The sequence below is a fragment of the Thamnophis sirtalis genome, unplaced genomic scaffold (assembly GCF_051295495.1).
Source record: "Thamnophis sirtalis isolate CommonGarterSnake01/CBP01778 unplaced genomic scaffold, rThaSir2_p1.2 scaffold_2, whole genome shotgun sequence".
Taxonomy (NCBI): domain Eukaryota; kingdom Metazoa; phylum Chordata; class Lepidosauria; order Squamata; family Natricidae; genus Thamnophis; species Thamnophis sirtalis.
In genome coordinates, this window is record NW_028261382.1 from 1,782,822 (window position 1) to 1,795,431 (window position 12,610).

A 12,610-nucleotide genomic window follows, 5' to 3' on the forward strand; every position below is an offset into this window, starting at 1 on the left:
GTTATCCATTATTCACCATACATTTGAACGGGTGTCTGATGCCCCTTTTCGCGGGGGGCCTTGCTCTGGAGAAAAGGGCAAGCTCTGGGTGCAAAAAAACCCTCTATTCCAGATGTTGACGCTCTTCGTTAAAAGTGACGCCTGCCAGCTGTTAACAGTGGGCTATTTCTATCGTCCTTCCCCTCTCTGATGTGGCGCAGTGGTTAGAATGCAGCATAGAATATAGTATAATCGTTATACAAAACAAACGCCACGGAATTGGCTGCAGCATTAGCACTACAGGCTAATCCTGCCCGACTGCCAGCAGTTCGATCCTGATCAGCTTGAGGTTGACTCAGCTTCCCATCCTTCCGAGATCATTACAATGAGGACGCAGATCGCTGTTGGGGGCAAGAGGCTGACTCTGTAAACCGCTTAAGATAAGCACTGTGAAGCGGTACATGTCCTAAGCGCTACTGCTAGTCCGTCTGTCCGAGGTGGCGCAGTGGTTAAATGCAAGCACTGCAGGCTACTTCAGCTGACTGCAGTTCTGCAGTTCGGCTGTTCAAATCTCACCGGTTCAGGGTTGACTCAGCCTTCCATCCTTCCGAGGTGGGTAAAATGAGGACCCAGATTGTTGGGGGCAATATGCTGACTCTGTAAACCGCTTAGAGAGGCCTGAAAGGCCTATGAAGCGGTATATAAGTCTAACTGCTATTGCTATCTGTCATTCCTTCCTCCCTCCCCTTCCCTCCCAGTGGTGAGGATGAGGTATTGCAGGCTAACTCACTGCCCATTGCCAGGAGTTTGATCCTGACTGGCTCAAGCTTGACTCAGCTTTCCATCCTTCCGAGGTCATTAAAATGAGGACCCAGATTGTTGTTGGAGGGCAAGTGGCTGACTCTGTAAACGGCTTAGAGAGGGCTGTAAAGCAACATATAAGTCTAAGGGCTATTCCTAATTGCTCCTCCTAGCTAATTGAGTCTTTTGCTCGACTGAGAAGAGCAGCAACCGATTCAAGAGAGCAGGAAGATGCTTACTGGCAATCTGATAGATGTCGGGCTCCTCGCGAGCCAGCTTCTCCCGGGCAACGTCGGCAATCGGTCCAAAGATGGTCACCGGCCTGAGAAATCCAGCTAGAAAGGAGAAAGCGACATCAGAGTTGAGTTGTCTCCAGAAAAACCCTGAGTGATGTGCTGGTTTGCGAGAAAGGTTGTGGCCTTGACTCTTGTCCTGGTCGAGGATGGGAGGGATCTGGAGCCCCCAACCCCTTTTGGAGAACATCAAGTAGAGGGACAGATGTGGCCCAGAGGCAAAGTCACAATCTCCCTGTCCTATCAAGGTTGGAGGTCAAACTTCTGACCTTGACTTTCTCTAGGAAGCTTCCAGGATGAAAAATAAGTCCCTGAACAAGGATCAGAAAGAAGTCCTCTGTGTAAACACAAGCTTTTTCTCACCATTGTCCCTAGAGGAGCATATTTCCTGCTTGAGCAAGGGAGGGGGGTTGGACTAGATGATCTCCAGGGTCCCCTCCAACTCTGCTATTCTATGATTCTGGGAAGGCGTCCTGGTTGAGCAAGGGGGGGTTGGACTAGATGATTTCCAGGGTCCCCTCCAACTCTGCTATTCTATGATTCTGGGAGGGCCTCCTGCTTGAGCAAGGGGGGGTTGGACTAGATGATCTCCAGGGTTCCCTCCAACTCTGCTATTCTATGATTCTGGGAGGGCCTTCTGTTTGAGCAAGGGGAAGTTGGACTAGATGATCTCCAGGGTCCCCTCCAACTCTGCTATTCTATGATTCTGGGAGGGCCTCCTGCTTGAGCAAGGGGGGGGGTTGGACTAGATGATCTCCAGGGTACCCTCCAACTCTACTATTCTATGATTCTGGGAGGGCCTTCTGTTTGAGCAAGGGGAAGTTGGACTAGATGATCTCCAGGGGCCCCTCCAACTCTGCTATTCTATGATTCTGGGAGGGCCTCCTGCTTGAGCAAGGGGAAGTTGGACTAGATCAGTGTTTTTCAACCTTTTTTGTGCAAAGGCACACTTTTTTCATGAAAAAAATCACGAGGCACAGCACGATTAGAAAATGTTAAAAAAAATTAACTCTGTGCCTATATTGACTATATATAAAGTAATTTTCCCACGGCACACCTTACACTATTGTCACGGCACACTAGTGTGCCGCGGCACAGTGGTTGAAAAACACTGGACTAGATGATCTCCAGGGTCCCCTCCAACTCTGCTATTCTATGATTCTGGGAGGGCCTCCTGCTTGAGCAAACGGGGGGTTGGACTAGATGATCTCCAGGGTCCCCTCCAACTCTGCTATTCTATGATTCTGGGAGGGCCTCCTGCTTGAGCAAGGGGGGGGGTTGGACTAGATGATCTCCAGGGTACCCTCCAACTCTGCTATTCTATGATTCTGCGAGGGCCTCCTGCTTGAGCAAAGGGGTGGGTTGGACTGGATGATCTCCAGGGTTCCCTTCAACTCTGCTATTCTATGATTCTGGGAGGGCCTCCTGCTTGAGCAAAGGGGGGGGTTGGACTAGATGACCTCGAGGATCCCCTCCAACTCTTGGAACCCACCTTCTCGGAGGACCACCCTCTCGTAGGCAGGGAACTTGGTCTGGACTGGTTGGGCAGACAGATCTTCTCGGCTTTTCCTCAGGTTTCGCTTGGAGCTGCGCAGACCTCGGAATCTCCAGAAATCCGCCCGATCCCCCCCGGCGGTCTTTGGAAGGGTGTATTGGACACTGGCCAGCTGTTCGGCTCTGGGCACAACAGACAGGAGGACGAAACAATGGAGGACCAGCAAAGGGAGGGCCTGATGACCTCAAGGAGGACAGCTGCCCGGCTCCAACGTAATCAAAGTGAAAAATGGGGTTGGAGAAAACCCTTTTGAGAATCCCCCTGGACGGCAAGGAGATCCAATCGATCACCTCTAAAGGAAACCAACCCTTGCTGTTCGTTGGGAAGCTGGTTGAGGGGAGAAAAATATCCATTGGAAAGCTGCAGATAATCGGCCTAGGAGCGAGTTTGCAAGCCTCACCGAACCAAAGTTTTAAGCGAACATCATTAAAAATGTACCAGGGACATTTCTAATGTGCTGGTTTGTGTCTGATTTTTGTGATGCTTTTTCTGCTTAGCTCCAGCCACTGCTTCCTGTTGCGGGCCCTAAGGAGCCCGGGCGAGGAAGCGAGGAGTGGGTTGGGAGGGGAGGGGCGAGTAGAGGCTTGTGAGACGCCCCTCGACGTGAGTGACATCGAGTTGGCCACGCCCACCCAGTCCCATGACCACCTATCCACACTCACCCATCCGGTCATTAGGCGGATCGTATTAGTGGTCCGTGGGATTTAAAATTAGAAATTTAGTGGCCCCTGAGGTCCGAAAAGTTGGTGACCCTTAAATACAAGCCTGAAGTTCTTCTAAACGCAACTTTGGCTGCCCCGCCAGAGGTTGGCTTGAGGATCAACGCTGAAACACACCTGTTTTTGTTGGGGATGATGCCTCTTTCCACTTCCTTGTGATTCTTGCCGATCCGGATCGCCAACCAGGAGCCCAGCTTGCCGTTGTACAGGGTGTCCACCACGCGGAAGACTTCCCCTTTGTTGAAGCTCAGCCCGTAAGGAGACTCCTTCTCGTACTCAAAGTGGGTCCGGATGTAGAACGAATCTCCCACGTCGGATTCCACGATGCGCCGATAAACTAAGAGAGAGAGAGAAGAAGAGGAGGAGGAGGAGGATGAAGGCTTCCGTCGCCAGTCCAGCGAATCTACCAAGGCCCCTGAAGGCCCCTGACTCACCGTCTTTCTTCTTCTGTGCCAAGATGGTGACTTCTTCTCCTTTGGGAAGGTCGAGCAAGAAGAGAACGGCTTCTTCCCGGATGATGTTGGTGAAGTCGACGTTGTTTACCTGGCGCCCCCAAAAGGAACATCAACGTTACAGAAATGCACTGACGACGCAACGAACCCAACTGGGCACCCATCTAGTTTTCTGAAACAGCTTTGCTGGACTTATGTCATACTGAGTCATGTTCCAGATGTCCTGTTATAGGACAGTGCCTTTCACAGCCACCTGCAGATGCCTCCCCAGTGCGCATTCTTAGCCTTAGTTTAGTTTAGTTGTCTTGTATGCCGCCCACTCCCGAAGGACTCCGGGCGGCTCACAATAGACAAGGGAAAGGGGGATAAATAGACAAAGACAACACTTTAAAATACGCAACATTCACAATTTCCGTGGGGCTGGATGTTTCACAAGCCCCCCGGCCTGCTGGAACAGCCAGGACTTGGTGGCTTTGCGGAAGGCTGGGAGGGTAGTAAGGGTCCGGATCTCCACGGGGAGATCGTTCCAAAGGGCTGGAGCTGCAACAGAGAAGGCTCTCCCCCGGGGAGTCGCCAGCCGACATTGGCTGGCAGATGGACATTGGCTGGCAGATGGGCATCTCCCACCAACATCTTCCTCCTCCTCCACTCTGCAAACACCACCCTCTCCTATCACTGATGATGTTCCCTAGTTGGGTGACGAAACATCTGCGAGAAAACCACCAAGCTCAAGGCTGCACTGAGCCTCCCACAATCCGACGACCCTGAGTTGCAAATACTTTTCCTCCTCTCTGCGTCTACAGATACAACCAGTTGTTTTCTTCGATGGCCGCCTATGCAGCTGGACTGGGTTGCAGCTGGACTGGGGTGACAGCAGGGCTGCCCACCTACCCTGAGAATCTGATCGCCTTCTTCCAAGCCTTCCTTGGCCGCGGGGCTGTCCTCCAAAACACCGGCCACAAATATGCCAACGTCGTTGCCGCCCGCCAATCTCAAGCCAACGCTGTCGCCCTTCTTGAATTTCACGAGCTTCATGCTTGGCCTGCAAGGAGGAGAAGAGGAGGATTTGGAAGCCGGGTGTGTCTCTGGCCCGGCTCTTCCTTTTGGGGCTATCGTGACGAGTCGGTTGACTGTGAAGAGCCACGAATTTCCAATTTCCAATTTAATAAAAAATTTGTATTCTGCCCACTCCCTAGGGACTCTGGGCGGCTTACAGGCAGATAAAAAACATTTAAAATTTAAAAATAAAGGTACATAATTAAAATTGCACATCATCCATTCAGTGTAGGTGGGGCTGGACATTGATCAACAGCCCCAGGCCTGCCGGAAGAGCCAGGTGTTGGTGGCTTTACGGAAGGCCGGGAGAGTGGTGAGGGTCCGGATCTCAGCAGGTAGCTCGTTCCACAAGGCCGGTGCAGCTACAGAGAAGGCTCTCCCCCCCGGGGAGTCGCCAGCCGGCATTGTCCGATAAATGCTCCCCTCACCCACATGTGCTAGTTGTTCCTGACTCTAGGGGGCGGTGCTCATCTCCGTTTCAGCCGAAGAGCCAGCGCTGTCCGAAGATGTTTCCAGGGTCATGTGGCCAGCAGGACTCAACGCCAAAGGCGCACGGAACGCTGTTCCCTTCCCACCAAAGGTGGTCCCTATTTTTCTACCTGCACCACAGACAGTCCTTGGCCCATGCTCACGTGCTTTCGAACTGCTAGGTTGGCAGAAGCTGGGACAAGTCATGGGAGCTCACCTCGTTAGGCGGCGCTAGGGATTCGAACCGCCGAACAAGCTTAGCGTCTTAGCCACTGAGCCACCACGTCCCCCCCATAAAGGATACCTACCCTTGTTTATTTCCCTCCCCCCCCAAGTCTGGAACATCTTATGTTAAAAAGGGGAGAATATAATATTTAGATTCGCACATAATAGTCTAAAGAAAAAAACGTTCAATAACTACGAATATAGCAAATATAAAAATTAGACTTGAAACACTTGTGTGACTTTGTTTAGCATTTGAGGCCCAGAGAATAGCGGTCCGAATAGCTCCATCATTGGCCAGGGAACAATCCTCCCTCCATTGGACGTGGTCCACGAAGACGATGGCGTTATCAGTCAATGTTCACAGCCGGCGCGAGACACGGGACGGGGTGGAAATATCCTCTTACCGAAGCATCCCGTCTTCGTGCGTTGAGTTGGGTAGGGGGCCGTCGGTGGGACTGACGGGTAAGTCCACGTCGGGCTGTCCAGCCTGCGCATAGACGGGCTTCGGTTCTGTTCGGACAAGACAAAAAGGTTGCACGGGATGAAGGATGCCCTTTTGGTGAAAACGAGGCTCGGACACGGCTGCGGTTTTAAGCTCACCCTTTTACGCCTTCGGGAATTCACAAGAACTCTGCATGCACCCACACCTGGAGCCCTTATGGACACTACACCGACAGCCACGTTCCCCAACCTCTGCTGAAGATGTTACCCAGCCTGGTAACGAAACGTTCGGAAACCCACCCACAAGCTCAGAGAACAAACCCGGACCTTCCTCTCTAGGGTGGCTTCGTTTTGGGCTCTGTGGGGAGGGGGGATTAAGGTGCCGAGGTGGCGCTGTGGTTAAATGCAGCACTGCAGGCTACTTCAGCTGACTGTTATCTGCAGTTCAGCGGTTCAAATCTCACCGGCTCAGGGTTGACTCAGCCTTCCATCCTTCCGAGGTGGGTGAAATGAGGACCCAGATTATTGTTGGGGGCGATATGCTGACTCTGTAAACCGCTTAGAGAGGGCTGAAAGCCCTATGAAGCGCTATATAAGTGCTATTGCTATTGCTATTGCTATTGCTATCTATCTATCTATCTATCTATCTATCTATCTATCTATCTATCTATCTATCTATCATCTATCTATCTATCTATCATCTATCTATCTATCTATCTATCTATCTATCTATCTATCTATCTATCTCTACCTATCATCCATCCATCCATCCATCCATCCATCCATCCATCCATCCATCCATCCATCCATCTATCTATCCATCCATCTATCTATCTCTATCTACCTATCATCCATCCATCCATCTATCTATCTATCTATCTATCTATCTATCTATCTATCTATCTATCTATCTATCTATCTATCTATCTATCTATCTATCATCTATCTATCTATCTATCTATCTATCTATCTATCTATCTATCTCTACCTATCATCCATCCATCCATCCATCCATCCCTCTCTCTCTCTCTCTCTCTCTCTCTCTCTCTCTCTCTCTCTCTCTCTCTCTCTCTCTCTATCTATCTATCTATCTATCTATCTATCTAAGAGCTGAGATGGCGCAGTGGTTAGGGTGCAGTACTGCAGGCCACTTCAGCTGAAAGCCCTATGAAGCAGTATATAAGTCTAACTGCTATTGCTATTGCTAAGGCATCTAGCATGCCATGTGGGGTTAGGGTTGAGGGGGCTAGATCGGGAACGGGGGGGGGGGGAGCCCAGATTGTAGTCCTCCTTGAGGGCTGGCTTTGGGCTCTTTCTCCTTTCAGCCCAACTACCCAGGCAAGTTCTCACGATGGAGGAAAATAAGGCGGCGTCAATAAAAAGAGAATATTTGTAGCTCGGGATTGAGCGGAGGGGTCTCTGAGCTTGGTGGTTTTCTTGCAGATGTTTCATTACCCAACTAGATAACCTTATCAGTGCTAGAAAGGAGGAGGATGGGGAGGAACTGTGGCATTCTTGGTGCTCTCTGAGCTTGGTTATTCTCTTGCAGACGTTACATTACCCAACTAGGGAACATCAACAGGGCTAGAAGGAGTGGGGATGGAGGGGGAGAATTTGTAAAGTCCTTTGTACTCTCTGAGCTTGGTGGTTTCGTGGCAGACGTTTCATCACCCAACTAGGGAACATCATCAGAGCTAGAAGGGAGAAGAGGAGGAGGAGGAGGAGGAGGAGGAGGAGGAGGAGGAGGAGGAGGAGGAGGAGGAGGAGGAGGAGGAGGAGGAGGAGGAGGAGGAAGAGGAGGTCGTCCTTGGTGTTCAGGGCTAGAAGAGAGGAGGAGAAGGTCCTACTTGGTCTTCTCTGAGCTTGGTTAATTTCTTACAGACATTTCATGGCCCAACTAGGTAACGTCATCAAGGCTAGAGGGGAGGGGAGCTTGTGGAAAGGAGGAGGAGGAGGAAGAGGACTGTGGGGTTCTCTGAGCTTGTTTCCCCCCCCCCCTTGCTGACGTTACATGACCCAGCTTCATAACCTCATCTGTGCTAGCAGGGAGTGGCCGTTTGCTCTCTCGTTTCTATACAAGCTGCTTGATGGCGTTTCCTAGCTGGGTGATGAAACGCCTGCGGGAAAACCACGAAGGACCCCATCAACTGGGAGGTGCAGCCGATTACGTCCTTCGCGTCCTTGAGCTGCTGGATAAAAGGCGGAGATACTAGATCGCCTCAATAATAAACCCGCCGTCACAATAATTACCGAAGACAGACGGGGTGGAAGACCAGGAAGGAAAACATTTGGGCCCTCGCAGCAGCAAGCAAGTTCATTACGTTACACAATTCAGAAATATTAACAACGGGGCTTAGGAGGGAGTTCCAACAGCTGTTTACAAAGCTCCTCCATCACCATCTGGCTGTTAATTTGGAGTGTGGGAGACCACATAAATATAGTAGGAGGGCAGATAATAGGAACGGGGAGGTAAATAAGGAGTCATTATGTGGTGGAATGTTTGGAAGGGAGCCAGGAGGTAATCTTAGGCGTCATTAAGAACACGCTAATCTGGGTCTGGAAATTATCCACTTCCAATAAAGAAGGAGAGTTTCCTGGTGTGTATTTCTCACCCAGGCAGGCCTCCATAAAAAGTTTGTGAAGGGAAAGGTTCCCCTCGCACATCTGGGCCAGTCGTTCTCGACTCTAGGGGGCGCTGCTCATCTCCCTTTCAAAGCCCAAGAGCCAGCGGTGTCCGAAGACGTCTCCGTGGCCATGTGGCCAGCATCACTCAACGCCGAGAGGCGCACGGAACGCTGTTCCCTTCCCACCAAAGGTGGTTCCTATTTTTCTACTTGCATTTTTTACGTTGATTTCGAACTGCTAGGTTGGCAGAAGCTGGGATGAGTCACGGGAGCTCACTCCGTTACGCGGCGCTAGGGATTCGAACCGCTGAACTGCCGAGCTTTCTGATCGACAAGCTCAGCGTCTTAGCCGCTGAGCCACCGCGTCCCTCTCCATATAAGTGGAGTTATGTACACACACACACACACACACACACACACACACACACACACACACACTTACAATGGTTCAATTAGGGCTACCACTGCATTGCAAAAAAGTGACTTGCGACCATTTTTTTCATACTGAGTCACCTGATCAAAATTTAGACATTTGGCAACTGACTTGTAGTTATGACGGTTGGAATGTCCCCGGGGTTATGTGATCCCTTTCTGATCAGCGAAGTCCACGGGGGGGGGGGGGGGTGGCAGATTCACTTATCAACCAGGTTGGGGAAAACTTGACTTAACAAATCTCTCACTTTGCAAGAGAAATTTTGGGGTCAACGGGGGTCGTAAGTTGAGGACTGCCTCTCACCATCATCATCATCATTTAACGACCCCGTAATCCCTTGCGGGATGGAGTCTGGGGCAACCGAATCGCAAAATATTTTACTGGCCAGATGCTCTTCCTGTCACCAATGCGGAGTTTTGTTCGGCAGGTATATTTTTCAACGTGCCCGGAAAGAGAAATATCTGTCTCTACCTAGGATCGAACTCACAGACTCCTGCTTTGTGAGGCGAGAGGCACCACCACTAGGACACCGCACCGCTCCTGAAGCTGCCTGTGTGGAAATTGAAACATGGGAAACGCGATCGCTCAATTCCTTACCGGGAAGTGGCGGAGTCTGTTTGTCATTTTTCTCTGCTACGGATTCTTCTACGGCTTTGGCTAGAGACACGGTTTCCTCCGCGTTCTTCACGGGCGTGGAAACGGCCCCCGGCTTGCTTATTCTTTCGTCATCTCTACTCCGGTGACTACATCGAGAGAAACAACACACTCCCTTTTCAAATTGGCAAAGAGTAATCAGAGGCTCCAACGAGGAAATCCAGACATTTCATAAACAAAGAGCTACTACATGGGAATGTGGCACAAAACCGGGGCGGGGGGGGGGGGAGAAGGAACCTGTCTGGGCTCTTTTGCTGGAAGGTGTCTGGAGAACTGGCCCTCCCCCAGGTATGGAAGAGTTTGAACAACTATTTGTCTGCAATGCAACAAGGATTTCCTGCTTGGGCAGGGGGTTGGGTTAGAAGCAATAGCCATAGCAGTTAGACTTATATACCGCTTCATAGGGCTTTCAGCCCTCTCTAAGCGGTTTACAGAGTCAGCATATCGCCCCCAACAACAATCCGGGTCCTCATTTCACCCACCTCGGAAGGATGGAAGGCTGAGTCAACCTTGAGCCGGTGAGATGGCAGTTCGGCGGTTCAAATCTCACCGGCTCAGGGTTGACTCTGCCTTCCATCCTTCCGAGGTGGGTGAAATGAGGACCCGGATTGTTGTTGGGGGCGATATGCTGACTCTGTAAACCGCTTAGAGAGGGCTGAAAGCCCTATGAAGCGGTATATAAGTCGAACTGCTATTACTATCCTAACTCTCCTCCCAAGGAACAGCTAATATGCTCAGGTATTGGAACAGCAAAGAATATCCTTGAGGTTGAGCAGATACGTTATCGTTACTCTCTCCGAATTTGCTTGCTTCCCTGCACCCAGGAAGCAATACTAATTTATCCTTGGTGAAATAATTAATGTGCAAAACGAGGTTGGGTTTTAATAGCTGTTTTTTCTCCTCCATAAATGAACAACAACAAATGCAAAATCCAGCCCAGAACTCTGCCTTAGCTCGGACGGAGCCACTTCCTACAAGTAGATGGCACCATCATCACCTCTACCAACTCATAATCTTAGAAGAGACCCCTGTAGGCAACAACGCACTTCCTCAAATGAGGACTTCAGCTGTTGCCTGGTAAACACAACCGTTCCTTGAAAGGTCAAGAGATCTGTACCAAAAGCCACCAACACCGAAGAACTGAGAAGGTGCAGGGATGAGCATGACTGATTGCCATGACAAAGATAGGATTATCTCTGCAATGACAATTATTGATTTGTGCGATCGTGGGCGTGCCTTACTGCTGACTAAATAGGGGGAAAGTCCTAATGTTTTTTATGGGGGAACAAAAAAACCCCCGTTGATTCCCAAAGTAAATATGAATACTAAATTGCCGGCGGGGAAAATAATTCACGTAATTCCGTGCAGAAAGGAAAATCTAAAGAGTAGCTTATGATAAATATAAGGAAAACCCCAGCTTGACAGGGTTCCACCACAAAACCGCGGTAGACAAAAGCGCACTCGACGAAAGTGCGTACGTGACGTCATCACAGCGCGACGAAAACATCGCGCTGTGATCGGTAAATGTAAAATTAAAGCGAAAACCTTACCCTAACCCCCCCAAACCTAACCCTAAACCTAACCCTTAACCTAACGCTAACCCTTAACCTAACGCTAAACCTAACCCTAACGCTCTAAACCTAACCCTAACCCTTAACCTAACCCTAACCCTAAACCTAAACCTTACCTTTATGTGAATCGGCTTGCTTTAATTTTATTTTATTTCAATTTTTAATTTTTTTTGTCGCGCTGTGATGACGTCACGTACGCGCTTTCGTCGAGCGCACTTTTGTGGACCACGGTTTTGACGGGTCACGGCTTGACAGAACATTTTCTAATCACTCTGGAATCTAGGGGCATCGTTAAAATAAATATTTTTGTTTAATTAAAGCATCTGCTCCTCCTGTATGTTGCAATTTTAAAAAAAAGGTACAATCAGATATGATATTGCTGGTAAACCAAGAGCTAGTTTGGTCTAGTGGCTAAAGCACCAGGCTAGAAACTGGGAAACGGTGAGTTCGAGTCCTGCCTTAGCTCTGAAAGCCGACTGAGTGAGTTTGAGCCAGTCACTCACTTTCAGCCCAAACTGCCTCTCAAGAGCTGTTGTTGTTATTGTCATAACAGGAAGAGGAAGATGCGTTGGTTATGTTTGCGGCCTAGAATTATTTGTAAAAATAATAAAGGAAGGATAGAAGTAAAAAAACAAAAAACAAGTGGAGATTCATCCCAAAAACGATATATCTCAAAAGACAAAACTAATATGGGAAGAAGAAGAAGAAGAAGAAGAAGAAGAAGAAGAAGAAGAAGAAGAAGAAGAAGAAAGAAGTAGAAGAAGAAGTAGAAGAAGAAGTAGAAGAAGAAGAATTAGAACTAGAAGAAGAAGAATTAGAACTAGAAGTAGTAGTAGTAGTAGAAGAAGAAAAAGAAGTAGAAGAAGAAGTAGAAGAAGAAGTAGAAGAAGAAGTAGAAGAAGAAGAATTAGAACTAGAAGAAGAAGAATTAGAACTAGAAGTAGTAGTAGTAGTAGTAGTAGAAGAAGAAAAAGAAGTAGAAGAAGAATTAGAACTAGAAGAAGAAGAATTAGAACTAGAAGAAGAAGAAGAAGTAGTAGTAGTAGTAGTAGTAGTAGTAGAAGAAGAAGTAGAAGAATTAGAACTAGAAGAAGAAGAATTAGAACTAGAAGTAGTAGTAGTAGTAGTAGTAGAAGAAGAAAAAGAAGTAGAAGAAGAATTAGAACTAGAAGAAGAAGAATTAGAACTAGAAGAAGAAGAAGAAGAAGTAGTAGTAGTAGTAGTAGTAGTAGTAGAAGAAGTAGAAGAATTAGAACTAGAAGAAGAAGAATTAGAACTAGAAGAAGAAGAATTAGAACTAGAAGAAGAAGAATTAGAACTAGAAGAAGAAGAAGAAGAA

General features: G+C 48.7%; 1 protein-coding gene across 1 annotated transcript in view; it reads right to left on the reverse strand.

Moving 5' to 3' along the window:
- Positions 1-12,610, reverse strand: part of TJP1 (tight junction protein 1) — a 145,580-nt gene that overhangs the window by 25,641 nt on the left and 107,329 nt on the right. The window contains 7 exon segments of the mRNA XM_087703978.1: positions 1,020-1,115; positions 2,566-2,750; positions 3,465-3,684; positions 3,782-3,890; positions 4,691-4,841; positions 5,953-6,058; positions 9,644-9,789. Coding sequence (XP_087560104.1) covers positions 1,020-1,115; positions 2,566-2,750; positions 3,465-3,684; positions 3,782-3,890; positions 4,691-4,841; positions 5,953-6,058; positions 9,644-9,789 — 1,013 coding nt within the window.